The 14,403-nt window shown below is 39.3% G+C and overlaps 2 protein-coding genes and 1 non-coding gene across 8 annotated transcripts; all 3 read right to left on the bottom strand.

The window, feature by feature from the left end:
* Positions 1-536: 536 nt before the first annotated feature.
* LOC106452821 (centromere protein C) lies at positions 537-4,490 on the bottom strand. Of its 6 annotated transcripts, none has more exons than XM_048758125.1 (11): positions 4,212-4,490; positions 3,664-3,857; positions 3,468-3,553; positions 3,293-3,383; positions 3,033-3,193; positions 2,210-2,922; positions 2,044-2,119; positions 1,735-1,946; positions 1,194-1,446; positions 973-1,080; positions 537-879 (listed from the first exon to the last, which is right to left on the bottom strand). In XM_048758125.1, exons 1-11 carry the CDS (start codon positions 4,368-4,370, stop codon positions 746-748), a joined length of 2,187 nt encoding a protein of 728 aa, XP_048614082.1. In that variant the 5' UTR covers positions 4,371-4,490; the 3' UTR covers positions 537-745. The 6 variants fall into 6 exon arrangements, with proteins under 6 accessions (XP_048614082.1, XP_048614083.1, XP_048614084.1 ...); XM_048758126.1 differs by having other exon boundaries at positions 1,194-1,443; XM_048758127.1 differs by having other exon boundaries at positions 1,194-1,443; positions 1,735-1,880.
* Positions 4,491-4,559: 69 nt separating this feature from the next.
* Positions 4,560-4,641, bottom strand: TRNAS-AGA. The gene has a single exon. It is a non-coding gene; the product is annotated as a tRNA-Ser (tRNA).
* A 5,803-nt stretch (positions 4,642-10,444) lies between these two features.
* LOC106454294 lies at positions 10,445-14,191 on the bottom strand. Its single transcript, XM_013896437.2, has 3 exons — positions 12,097-14,191; positions 11,897-12,025; positions 10,445-11,814 (listed from the first exon to the last, which is right to left on the bottom strand). The coding sequence occupies exons 1-3, from the start codon at positions 12,453-12,455 to the stop codon at positions 11,643-11,645; spliced, it is 660 nt and encodes a 219-aa protein (XP_013751891.2). The 5' UTR covers positions 12,456-14,191; the 3' UTR covers positions 10,445-11,642.
* Between the last annotated feature and the right edge of the window lie 212 nt (positions 14,192-14,403).

Raw genomic sequence — 14,403 nt, 5'->3', positions numbered from 1 at the left:
TCCGAGAAAAAATCCGTATTTAGTCAGTCAAAATTTCAAAATATTTTTATTCTTATAGAATATTCAAGTTCATTAAAGAAGTAGAATCGTCAAATTCTAATCATGTTCTTCCAAATTTGTGACTTCTTGTCCATATTGCCAATTTGACATATGACATAAAAGAAAATTGTTGGTACAAAAATCACGATGCTTCTATCAAAAGATTAAAACCATACTCAGTACGGAGATTCTACCTCGAATATTGAGTTCAAATTATGTCTAAACAGTTGAATCAAAGTCGGCGTTTTTGTTTTGGTTCTATTATGGAAGATAAGTAAAGATGTGATGACACTAGAACAAAATCATGTTGAGTTTGAACATTGAACATTGAACATTGAACATAGATGATAGTCAATTAGTCATGAGCCACCCAAAGTTATTAACTCATACAATATATATATTTGATTGAAAGATTATAATAATAGTCAAGGCGGTTTTTAAGCGATAGAGACGGGGACAAAAAGTGCACACGAAAAGAATACCAAAGACTTCGAGACTAATCAACATGGAGGAAACTAACTGAAAGTTGAAAGTTGAAACTCTCGGTTCCGGTTTCGAAATTCCAAAACAGTTGCGGTTTGAATAAAGAAGAAAGTGACAGGTTATGGGACCCAAAGTGATAATAGTAGAGACGAAACACCATATCAATAGAGTTATGATCAAAAGATTATTTGCTCTGAACACTCTCCTAGGATTATTATGATTTTCAATGCAAGGCGGCTGATTCAACCAGCTCTTTGTAATCATCAGAGACGAATGATTTCACCTTCAATGCGCGCGTTTCGCCTTTGCCATTCTTTCCCGGAGATTCATACTTTATCCCGATCACAGTAGTTAAACCTTCCAAAACAAAGATAGAAATTTATGAACTTGAAAAATAGCAAAGTCAATTCGACATGGTTATTAAAAAAAAAACAAGAATATGCGACTCACTCTTGTGAACACGTCCGTACAAGAATCGTTCACCTCTCCAGTATTCAAGTGGTCTCGACTTAATCCTTGTACTTCGTCTAACACCAGCTTCCCAATTAGTACCAGCAGCTTCGATAGAGGCAAAGCAAAAACCAAAAACAAGAAAGTCAGTTTAGTATATTCTCAATCTGATATAGCTTCGAAGCATGAGTACATCAGTTTCTTTGGCAAGTCTACGTTACCTGCAAGGCTTTTCCTACGGGAGAACATTTTACTCTCACGTGTTACTGTTTTCTTTTGCGTCTTCTCCTTTCTCTCGTTCGCTTTTCCCTTGGTTTGCTTCTTTGCTCCACTTTCACGTGATAATGTTTTCGTTTGCTTGTCCTTTTCAGTTTCATCATGCACCGTTTTGCTCCGCTTTTTCATATTGCTGTCAGAAGCTCCTCTCTTGCTTCGTTTATTTGTCTGTTTGGGTGAAGAGCTGGGAGCTTCCTGCTGAAAAAGTCAATAAAAAACTCTCATATCCGTTTCGTTAAGCTCATACTTGAACTAGCCTAAAACGAAACAAAATCCATTGACTCTGTTCAGTGTGTTATTGTTATCATGGATTTTAAAATACGAATCAAGTACAATAAATACTACAGTTTAAAAAACCCCTCTGGTGGTTTGCAAAGGCTAAACGTTGAAAGAGAAGATGGAATCTAGTATAACAATTGGGACCACGTGAAGATGAATTGGCCACGAGGTCACATAGAGGTGAATAGACAGTGATGGGAAACTAACCTGAGCATTTTCTACTTGAACTCTACGAGCGGTGTCTGTGTTGTCATTTTCCTCTCCATGTTGTCCTTGAGTATGCTCCTCATGTTCAATGAATCCATCCATTGCGTTGTATTGTTCTCGAGTTGCGTTTAGAGATTTCGAGGATTCTTCTGTAGGAAAAAGTAACGTCATAACGAAATACTTTTGAGCCACAAAGTGAGCTGAGATTGTTACTGGGGAAGTATGTACAAGTTACGTTAGGAGATGTGTTAATTTGCTTGTTTAGTTTTTGAGATATCACTATAGTTTGAATGTAGAAAAGGTTCATACCTTGCTGATATGGAATGGTTTCATCTTCTACAGTAAAAGGATCCATTCTTGCATCCTCTCCCGGTGCATCTTCCGCCTATTTCGCAAACAAATTCACAAGAGATGTGACCAGCAAGAGGTGCAAATATGGTGATAAAAAGTCGTGTACAGTCGAGGAGAAACTAACCAGGTTGTCTACATAACTTTCTCTTCTTCTAGTGTTTATGTTTGCTTCACTTTCACCCATGGGAACATCTCCCTCATTTTCTTTTGTTTGCATATCTACATTCGCCTCTAGTGTGGCTGGATTAATGTTTGTGATGCTGTCGTCCACCTCACAATTGTCAGCGTTCCTATATGGACTTGAGTTAGTATCAGGAACACCTTCATAAGAACTCTTCTGCACTGAGATGTTGAATTCGCTAGCAACGTGAGTGCCCACATTAGACGGAGATGCATTAGGTATAACTTTATCAGCATCGCTGGCCACTGAAGATCCCGAACAGGCATTCAAATCCTTTGTTATATCGACCTCTCCAGGCTGTTGATCTCCTGGAAGCAAATTAAGCCTGTCGGGAAATGAAAACTGATCCTCTGGTGAATATGATGGTGATGCCTGGCTTTTTTTCCGACTCCCATCACTGTTAATCCCTTTTAGCAAATTCTGTATGTTTGACAGCGCAGTTCTTGGCTTTGATGGGTTCCTTCCAGACGCCTTCAAGTCCATTCTTCTGACATCTGGAAAGTCAGGGAAAGAAAGCATTTCCTCATTAACGGGCTTGATATTCAAGCGTTCCTGCAAAAGCTTGACACCAGCATCCCCGTCAAGCTCATCCGGAGAGCAAGCAAGCAACTCAGTCAAAATATTTTCCAAGTTCTTGTCTGTGTATGCGGTTGAATCTGCAGAACAAAGTGGCTTAACGGTATCAGACTTAACAACATTGGTAGTGAACATGATCGAACAAAATAGTATCTCATGACATTCTTTTCTACAACAAGTGCTCACTCACCATTACTCTCACCATCTACTTCTCTGTCCGCAGTCTTAACATGTGCAGCAGTGTTTTCCTCTAGGACTTGTTCAGAAGGAATGGGGTTTTCCTTTTCAGAAGTTTTCAAGCCAATGGGACAACTAGCTGTATAAGTATGCTTGTATGTACCCCGTTTTCTCCTGCAATTGAAAATGTAAGTATCAAGGGAAACAGATAACAAAATCTGCAAATGCAACAACTCTGAAACATGCAGTAACAGAATTGCTCATAGTACATACCCTGGAAGTTCTGGTCTGCGAGGGCGGGGCTGATACTGGTGTGTCTCATTTACAAAGGTGCCAGTCTGCTTCTGCCATTCTCGTTGAGCAACTATTCCAAAACCAGCAAAAAAAAAGTGGTAGTCATCATATATATATAATAAACAAGACAGGGATATGAACATCAGAAACTCACGCAGAAATCTGTCATACGCAGCAAAGTACTCTCCAGGTTTTGGATATTTACTAGGATCAAAGGTTGGTTCTTTTTGAGGTGATTCACTGCAACAAGAACATTTATAAAGAAAATCAGATGAAGTAATAAAGAAAGAAAAGAGCCCGCTCTCTCTATTATTAAATCAATAAATCGTTTGCTATAACAGATACTTTACCTTGTCGTAGTAGGCTTGAAAGTAAAATGTCCTCGCTTCCGTTCATACGCCGGTCTTCTTTCCCTCTTATTAGCGAAACTGACACCAACATCCGTATCTTCTGATCCTACACTGCCTTGCTTTAAAAGTTCAGAGCTTTCATCTTCTAAGATAGCCTTTGCCTGCTCCTGATGCTCTTTTGAGACTTCGAAAGGCTGTGAAAATACAAGATACAGATTTTGTCAGCAGAAAGTAAAAAAACTGCAGTTTGTCGTATTAAAACTCGTTCTGCAGTTCTTAGCACATATCGTATAGTTTGTGCTTATCTACTAACAGTTTATTTACTTAGCATCCAACGGAAACCTCAGAGATACACACCGTCAAGGTCATCTTAAAATATATGGGTAATTGATTAAAGATATGCAGTTTAAATCAGATTCTGAAGAGAACCTGAAAATCAAAAGCTCTCTAATAAAAAAAAATTGATTTCGCAGCAGCCCTAAAATTACCGAATCGCTCTCCGCATCAAAGTATGAAGCAGAATAAGAGGGGGGGGAAGAGTTTTAAACCATAGATTGAAGGAGGGTATGGGTCTGCTGAAGAGCGTCGGACGGGTAGAGAGGAGGAGGGATGGACATTGATTTCAGCGTGCGAGGAAACAAGGAGAGGCCTGAGTAAGCACGTAGGGGATCCGACTCTAGAGTTGAGCTCCGGCCCAGATCGGTCATCTGATTCACCGGATAATTATTCTCCGCCGATTGGGTTACAGCTGAGTGAGAGAGAGAGAGAGAGGTTATGCGGTTTACAATTTGAAAGTATTTGGGAAAGTGGGATTCAGTTGAAATGGCAATCTAGGGTTCAAGTATAGGCGGGATAATAACCTGAAAAACGACAAAAATTAAAAAATTAAAAAAAATCGTGAACGGCAGGATTCGAACCTGCGCGGGCAAAGCCCACATGATTTCTAGTCATGCCCGATAACCACTCCGGCACGTCCACTTTTGGTGTAGTTGCTCTTTCAATTTTATATATTAACCCAGCACAAAAGCTGAGCCCTTTCTTGATACGGTTTATGTAGATTTACTTTAAATAATCCAGAAATCAAAAACCAAACCGAAGCAAAACCATAGTTTCTTTGTAAACTAGTGATGTATTTTCATATTTACACAATTGATTCCAGTCTGTACCAGGATATGGACCATTGCCAAACCGGAGATGTGACTCAATTTGGTCTGAACTTCATTTTTTTTTCTTTTCTCGTGCACATAAAAGAGATGCTCAAGTCAAGGGCTGTTCTTTCAGTTTTGCTTTGCTCAGCGTCAGCGATTACAACAAGGGAGGACTCCCGTACATAAGACTTGGCATATATTTAACAAAGAAAACATAGCATGCCAATGAGTTTAACAACTTCCCAAACGGCGCTAATACATATAACGTCAAACGCAAGCAGAAACACATCGCTGCACAAGACGAATGCAACTAAAAGCAAGAAAAGCCCAACATAACCTGCAAACAAAAAAGGACAACATGATGAATAATAAAGTATGGTTTTGGGACATAATAGTAGTAAATTGATAAGAACAAGAGAGTATTATTATCGAGATCCGCCCAGCCACCCACTCTTAGTCTCTACACACCAGAGATCTAAGCCACTCTTGATTCTCTAAAGTAGAATCAAGGTCCACAGCACTTACTTTCTAAATGCCTAACTAACTAACTGACACACGAGTTCCCTTTTATATCTAAGGCTCGTTTACAACTGACTCTAACGACTCTTCTTCTTTACGTAACAACTGCCAGCTCATCACTTCGTAACTCTTCTTCACTCTTCGCTTGCCTCTTCCTTCTTGAGACATACACTCTCATAGGTCTATCAATACCCCCATTCTGAAGAACCAGCTTGCCCTCAAGTGGGTAACAAGGAAACTGATTCTTAAAATCTCTCATGCGCATCCAAGACGTCTCATGTGAAGGTAAATTCTTCCACAACACTAGTATCTCCAAATGACCCTCCCCATCATAACGTGTATCCAGAATATCCTGAGGTTCCACAATCAATTCATCATCATCCGATAACACTGGTGGTAACATCGTGACACTGCGCCCAGCTCCAATCACCGGTTTAAGCTGTGAAACATGAAAGACTGGATTCACCTTCGACTCCTCAGGCAATCTCAATCTATAAGCTACTTTACCCACCCTCTCCAAAACTTCATACGAACCATAGTAACGGGCAGAAAGTTTCTGACACACTCGACGACTAACTGATTGCTGTCTATACGGCCGTAATTTGAGATAGACGCGCATCCCCACGTCAAACTCTAAGTCTCGTCGCTTCTTGTCAGCGTTATTCTTCATTACTTCTTGTGCACGTAACAAATGATGTTTTACGTCATCCAGCAACACATCACGCTCCTTTAGCATCGACTCCAGCTGAAAATTCTGCGTTGAGCCTTCCTCAAACCGCAACAAAGACGGAGGATCTCTACCATAGACTAGCTTGAACGGAGTGCACTGCGTAGCTGTGTGAAACGACATGTTATACCAGAGTTCTGCCCACGGCAAGAACTTAGCCCAAGTCTTAGGATGAGCCGACGCGAAACACCTCAAGTACGTTTCCAAACAACGGTTTAAGACTTCCGTCTGACCGTCTGATTGTGGATGGAAAGCTGTACTGAAACGCAAACGTGTACCTGAAGACTTGAAACATTCTTTCCAAAAGTTGCTCAAAAAGATCTTATCTCTATCCGAAATTATTGACTTCGGATAACCGTGAAGCCTTATGATCTCCTGAACAAACTTCCCAGCAACATCATAAGCCGTAAAGGGATGTTTCAATGTGATGAAGTGACTGTATTTACTCAGTCTATCCACCACCACTAAGATCACGTTGACACCCTTTGAAGACGGAAGACCCTCTATGAAATCCATAGAAATATCTTCCCAAATCTGAGTTGGAATCTCTATTGGTTGAAGCAACCCTGCTGGCGAAAGAGTTGTATATTTGTGCGTCTGGCAAACTTCACACGCCGCAACATACACTTGAACTTGTTTTCGCATCTGTGGCCAATAAAAACTCGCACGTATCCTCTTATACGTCTTCAAAACTCCAGAATGGCCCCCAATAAGACTATCATGATATTCCCGCAAAATCATCTGAATATGTCTTGATTGAGACGGCAACACCAAGCTCCCTCTGTTAAAGAGTCTCCCTTGTATCACCAAAAACCCCTCTTTCAGCTTCTCACCTCTGCTCAACTTCGCAATCTGATCCTGAATCCACTCATTTCCATCAACTTCCGCATAAATGTCTTGAGCTTGCAGTGAAGCTGGTATAGTCAAAGCGAAACAGTGAAACTTCAAGTTCAAACTCTTATATTGCACAATACGAGACAGACCATCAGCCACCCTATTCTCTGCTCCCACCTTATATTCAATGTCAAAGTCGTAACCCATAATGCGGGTCAACCAACGCTGATAATCCAGTGTGACTTCCCTTTGCTCAAGTAAATACTTGAGACTTTGTTGATCTGTTCGCACAATGTATCTCCTTCCTAGCAGATAATGACGCCACTTCTGAATCGAGAGTAAAATTGCCATCAGTTCTCTCTCATATATCGGTTTCAGCTGCTCCTTCTCTGTCAACGCATGACTGAAGAATGCAATTGGGTGTTTCTCTTGCATTAATACTGCTCCCAAACCAAATCCAGATGCATCCGACTCAATGATGAACAATTGTGTAAAATCTGGTAATGCCAACACTGGTGTAGATGTCATTGCTACCTTTAGTTTCTCAAACGCCGCTTGAGAGTATTGAGACCATAGAAACTGCTCTTTTTTAAGCATCTCCGTTAAAGGTTTAGCTAGCATTCCATAACTTTGCACAAATTTCCGATAATATCCCGTCAAACCCAAGAATCCTCTCACATCTTTCACTGTTCGAGGAGTAGGCCATTTAGTCACTGCTGCAATTTTCTGAGGATCAGTAGACACGCCCTCCGCCGATATGATATGGCCTAAGTATTCCACTTGTCTCTGACCAAATGCACATTTCTTTCTGTTTGCAAATAGCTTGTGCTTCTCAAATACCTTCAACACTGCCGACACATGTTCAATATGCTCCTCCAATGACGAACTGAATATCAGAATGTCATCGAAAAATACAAGAACAAACTTGCGCAGAAACTCCGAAAACAGTTCATTCATTAATGACTGAAATGTCGCTGGTGCATTCATCAAACCGAAGGGCATAACTAAGAACTCATAGTGGCCTTGATGTGTCCTGAAAGCTGTCTTCTCTATATCCTCTTCTTTCATTCTTATTTGATGATATCCAGACCTTAAATCCAGTTTTGAAAACCATTTCGAACCACTCAGCTCATCAAGCAACTGGTCTATCATGGGAATAGGATATTTGTCTGGTATTGTTGCTCTGTTCACCATCCTATAATCCACACAAAACCTCCAAGATTTGTCTTTCTTCTTTACTAACAACACGGGGCTTGAGTAGGGACTATGGCTTGGTCGAATTGCTCCAGTGGACAACATCTCTTGCACACTCTTCTCCGTTACTTCCTTGTGAATTTGAGGATACCTATAGGGTCTCACGCTGATAGGTCCCACTCCAGGTTGTAAAGTAATGCTATGTTCATGTCCTCTTATCAGAGGAAGCTCCGTTGGTTCGTTGAATACGTGTGCAAACTGAAGCAACACTTCATTCAATCTCACCGGAATCTCTGATTCTGGTTGTAAGCTCTTCAACGAAGTTCCTTGTATGTGTAAGGATGGATCACCCATTAACGTCACTTTCCGTCCTTGATAAAAGAACACATACTCGTGCTTCTCCCAATCAATCTCACATTTCCCCAACGATCTCAACCATAACATGCCCAAGATAACATCCACGTTTCCCAATTCCAACACAATGAAATCTGACTGAAATGGTAATCCTTGAAGCGTGATTATCACATCTCGACAGACCCCAACTCCTGGTACTGCTGTTCCTGTCCCCAACATGATTTCTAAGCTTTGGTTATCTGCTTTCAGCTTCAATTGTTTCACCATAGTTGGTGATATGAAATTGTGGGTTGCTCCACTGTCCACCATGACTACCATCGACTGATTCTTAATTGTGCCTCGTAACTTTGTTGTAGTCGGAGAGTATAATCCCAACAACGAGCTCACAGAAATCGTTCGCAATTGTGGTTCCCACACAATATCATCTTCTTCCCCCTCTCCTGCCTCCTGTGTAATGACCTCCATTTCAACTCCATTCACTACTGTCAATACCCGCAGAACAGCATTAGGACAAACTGCAGCATGTTGTCTACTCCACTTCGCATCACACTGAAAACAAAGGCCGAGTCTCTTCTTATCTGCTAACTGGCCATCCGATAACCTCAACGCTGGTCTTGCCGTTCCGCTTTGTTTCGGCTGGTTCGATGCAGTAGCTTGTACGGTCTGCTTTTGCTTCCATCCCCCATTTGTTGTATAACTCGAGTATGATTTGCTTGTATCTTGGGTGTTGCTCGGATTTGCTTTGTTACGTTGTTGCATCTCTTTCTTGATCACACTCAACAAAGAACTCGTCTCCATTTGATACGCGGTCGCAATCATCTCAGGAAGATCACAAGGTTTACACATTGTCACCACCTCTTGCATTTCTGGAGTTAGACCGTTCATGAAGATCCCTTCTTTCTGTTTGTCAGAAATCCCGTAAACTTGAGTTGACAAATCTTCAAACTTGTGAATGTACTCAGCTACGGATCCTGTTTGATGAACATTGAAGAAAGGTTGGCTTGGATCTCGCAACTTCACCCTACTGAATCGCGCAATTAACCTCTCTTTGAAGTCATTCCAACACAGGAATGGTCTGCTCAATACCTCACTGTTGAACCAACTTAACACATCACCCCCCAAGCTCACTGATACCAGATCAATCTTCATCAACTCATTGTAACCTCCAATCCTGAAAAATCTTTCAGCCAAAGCAATCCAACCATATACATCATCTCCACTAAAGATCGGAAGCTCAACCTTCTGAATCAAACTATCTCTGTCATCCATCAACGGAGCAATCGTTCGATTGTTCTCAACCCTAAAGCTACGGCCAGGTTCCAGGTTATAGTTTGGTACCTGCGTTACGTAAGGTTGAGTTATCGGATTCGCAATCATCGTCGGCTCGTCCGTCGACCTCGTCGATCGCGACATCAGCTCGATCAACTCCGTGAATTTCGCGTCGATCGTCGCCGTGAACTTCTCTTCTAACTTCTCGACCGATGATTCGATCGTCGATCGCAAGTTCGCATTCGTCTCGCGCTGCTCCGCGAACTGCGTCGTCATCGCCGCCGATAGAGATTCGACGCTCGGTTGTGTTGGTCTTGTCATCTCTTCTCGCCGCGATTGTTCGATCCAGAACGCTCTCACGCACCAATTTGATAAGAACAAGAGAGTATTATTATCAAGATCCGCCCAGCCACCTACTCTTAGTCTCTACACACCAGAGATCTAAGCCACTCTTGATTCTCTAAAGTAGAATCAAGGTCCACAGCACTTACTTTCTAAATGCCTAACTAACTAACTGACACACGAGTTCCCTTTTATATCTAAGGCTCGTTTACAACTGACTCTAACGACTCTTCTTCTTTACGTAACAACTGCCAGCTCATCACTTCGTAACTCTTCTTCACTCTTCGCTTGCCTCTTCCTTCTTGAGACATACACTCTCATAGGTCTATCATAAATTTCGTTCAATGCGTACCAGAACAGTGGAATACTGTGATCTAGCGATGATTCGTGGAGAAAAGCCCATGTGATCATCATAAACCAACACGAGGAGAAAAATTCAAGCAGTAAAGGCGAAAAGCCCACCGCCGAGTTTGTCCTGCAAACCAAATATTAACATGATCGATTTTTCGTTTCTAATGTGTATAATTACCAAAACTAGGAGAAAGAAATGGAGTTTATACCCTATATCTGAGTTGACATCTTCGTTACGAAAAATATGCCAATACAAAACAGGGAGAGCTAGAGAGAATACAGCCACATGTATAACATATGATCCATGTTGCTTCTGGATGTTCACCTTTTGTTCGGATCAGAACTATTATGGCTGCAGCAATCAGGACCAAATCCATAACAAACTCGATCAAGTCCCAAACACCTTCGTATGTGCTGCATGGATCGTACGGTTGAACGTGCACAAATCTTCTTGGCTCATCACTTGATGAGAGATTGTCATTGACTGTAATGTTGATGATCTGCGTTCAGCATTTGATGAGGAACCGCCATCGATTGTAGTGTTTACGATTTGCTCACTCTTGGTCAACAAAGGGCCCTCCATCGATCACTGTTTTGATTTCTTTCAATTTATTTTCCAATCCAACGAAAAGTTCATCTAAATTCTCTCTGACTAACAAAACATAAATAGACCTTCTTTCCAATTCTTTGGTCTAGATTATTGAATTGTATTTTAAAACTGATTACATAGTTTTTTATAAGTAACAGTTCTTGAATTATTTAGTGCTAAATTATTGTCTTTTCAAAATACAGCCCACATACACTTGAGTATTCCTTGTTGTCTCGAATTTATTTCAATCAACTTACAACTAAACTGGACGTAATATACTGTAAAGATACACCATTTATCTAGATTATAGTATTTTACAATGAAACACAAATCATTGACCTCGCAATTCCTTGGTGCTGAAAGATTATTCTAAGACCAACGTCAGTCATTTAGACATTTACAATGTAATAATTAATATTGTTGGTGCTAATAATAATAGTCTTTTTAAAGGAACACAAAGCATTGACCTTGCTAAATTATTTTTTTGAAAACCAAAAGATCGCTGATCAACAAAGAAACAGTAGTTGCCTTTAGCGTGATTTGTGATAGCGACGGGTAAGAAGGCACAGAAGAAGATGGTTATTGAAAATACAAATCAAAGTTACAATAATAATTGAACAAAAGAAAAAAGACAACAACATGATCCACCATTTTAACTGCAGATGCACGCAAGGAACGCACCTATAAGCCTCATAATGATTTCCAGGACTTCCCTAGCGGCGAGAACACATAAGGTCCCAGGCAACAAGTAACAGACCACTGCACATGCTAGATTCACAAGTACATATCTGATGAAACTGAATGTAAGGAGAGCCGTAATTAACCTGCAAATGGGGACAATTAAGAAGACAAAATGTGAGTGTTATTATTAGAGGGACATGATAGAAAATTTAATTTGATGCGTACCAGAAGAATTGAGTAGTAGTATCATCTAGGGATGATGGGTTGACTATATAATTCCATACAAACACCACAAACCAACTCACGAAGAAATATTCAAGCACCATCTTGGTTGTGTCCATCACCTCATTGATTCTGCAAACCAATAGAACCATTATATATCAAAATAAATTGAAAAAGAAAATAGAGAAGAAACACAGTGGTACCTTGTCCCTCCTGAGTATTCTTCTGCAGATTCTGAGCTAACACTTCGCTTATAATACCAAAAACGCCAACATAGGATAGGGAGAGTGGCAATACAGCCACAAGTATAACCGATGATCCATATAAACAATATTGTTTGTGGATGTTCTTGGTCTTTTGGCTGAATCAGAAGTACTAATGCTGCAGCAATCTGGACAATAGTTACAACAAACTCGATTGGGTTCCAAAAACGTTCGGCTTCATATGGATCACTCAGTTCAACAACCTCATGTGATGTTTGATCATCGACTGTTGAAGAGTTTCCGATGATTATTGTAGTGTCAACGATGTGCTCACTCTTGGTCAACAAAGGGCTCTCCATTGATCTCTTTTGGTTTTATTTCTTGTCATACACTTGAGACCCAGAACATATATCAAACCTTTCTACTTCTTCTCTAATCAATTTAATTTAAGACCAACACTCCATCAAGACCAACTCTAAGTAAATTATTTAAATTCTTTGATGCTAAGTTATATATAATCTCTTAAAATAAAAACAAAATACCAGTAATAATTACTAGGCTGCTACATTTCTCAGTATTGACATCTCTGAATTATTCCTGAAACAGAGTTAACAACTGGGGAGAAAACGAAAAAGGAAACTATCAGCCTCGTACATTTTCATTCGTAGACAAGTATGTTGGAAACACGTCGAACTGTGTTTGAAAGAGAGAACATGTGGGTTTAATTCTCAGTCATCTAGTCCCTTATATACTAAATCACAAGTCACTTGTGCAATCAGATTTTGACACATGTCAATTTCTTTTTTAAAAAATTCAAACAATTAAATTTTTATTACAATTTTCTGTAGACAAAAAAATAACACGATTTTCCATTTCAAATATTTTGTAACTGCAAAAGAGTTCCTATTTTCTCTCAGATTACCATTATCACGTTTCAAGATTAATTCATTAACTTTTTTCATTGTCAACTGTTTTGTCTCTCACATAACATTCAAACAACGATTATTTTCCATATTTCTTCTTCTTCTTCGAAAAACAAGAAGCAGAACTTTTTTTTGCTAATAAATAAATCAGAACGCTGTTTCACAGAATATTAATATAAGAAGCTGAAGTTATTTTCAACATGAAAAGTTATGCAAAATTTTCTTTGAAAAAGGTATACACACCTATATCTAAAATTATAAAAGGATAAAACTCAGCTTTGGTTTCAGATGGTAACATATTCTCAATTCAATTTTGATTTTTTTTTTTAATTTCAGAATTTTTTTTTATTTTTGTTTTGGTCAATAACTTTACATGTTTTATGTTGATTTCTCGATTTATACTTTAAAAATATTTACAAAATAAGCTGAATGTTTCAATATTTTAATATTGGTATACATCTCACCTTTCTATAAAAACAATCTTTAAAACATATATGATAGTATATACATTTCTCAAAAGAATCACAAAAATGATTTTAGTATTTCCAGCTGCTCTATTGGAATATAGTAACTTCTAAGTTTATGTGTCTAACTTATTACAGATTTATAAAATATGTGTTTAACATAATAATTTTTTAAAAAAAACTGTTGACAGGCATTATAATTTTGTGATTATATAATTTATAATACAGTAAAACTGACCCATGCTTAGCACATGAGATAATACTAGTTATTCACTTAAAATGAAACACGTGCGAGCATGGTAGTTTCCCCACTTTTTCATCTCAGCAATTTCCCAAGCAAATGCAACAAATATGCAGACAAACGTAGCAGCCAAAACCCTAATTGGTGATATGATTTTGAATTGAGCATTTTATTTGATGATATGATAATTACTACTCACAATATCTTCATCTTCCTTTTCAAAGTCTACATCCTTTGATCTCGAAAAGCATGCACACGATGCTTTGAATTTTTGAATTTTTGATGGTTGCTCACCAGTACAGTAGAGAACCATCATCAGGGGATGGTTTGTCATAAAAGAACCAATAATACCCCAAAAACCATCCAATAAAGAAAATTCAACAGCCACCTTCAAAACTTCCATCACCTAATGGATTCTACCACTACAAGAAAACAGCGGTATTCTGACGGACATTCCGACGGAAAATGAAATCCTCGGAATATCCCGAGGAATTTCCGAGGAAATTCCGAGGAAGCACAAAATTGGGTTTCCTCGGAATTTCCTCGGAATATACCGATGGAATTCCGAGGAAATATCTATCCGTCGGAATATTCCGAGGGAAAATGGGTTCCTCGGAAAAAACCGATGAATTCCGAGGAAATATTATAGCCGTTGGAGAGCCGTTGGGGGATTTTACAA

This window comes from Brassica napus, chromosome C5, assembly GCF_020379485.1.
Source record: "Brassica napus cultivar Da-Ae chromosome C5, Da-Ae, whole genome shotgun sequence".
In the NCBI taxonomy this organism is placed as follows: domain Eukaryota; kingdom Viridiplantae; phylum Streptophyta; class Magnoliopsida; order Brassicales; family Brassicaceae; genus Brassica; species Brassica napus.
This window is presented reverse-complemented; position numbering and strand designations above follow the sequence as displayed.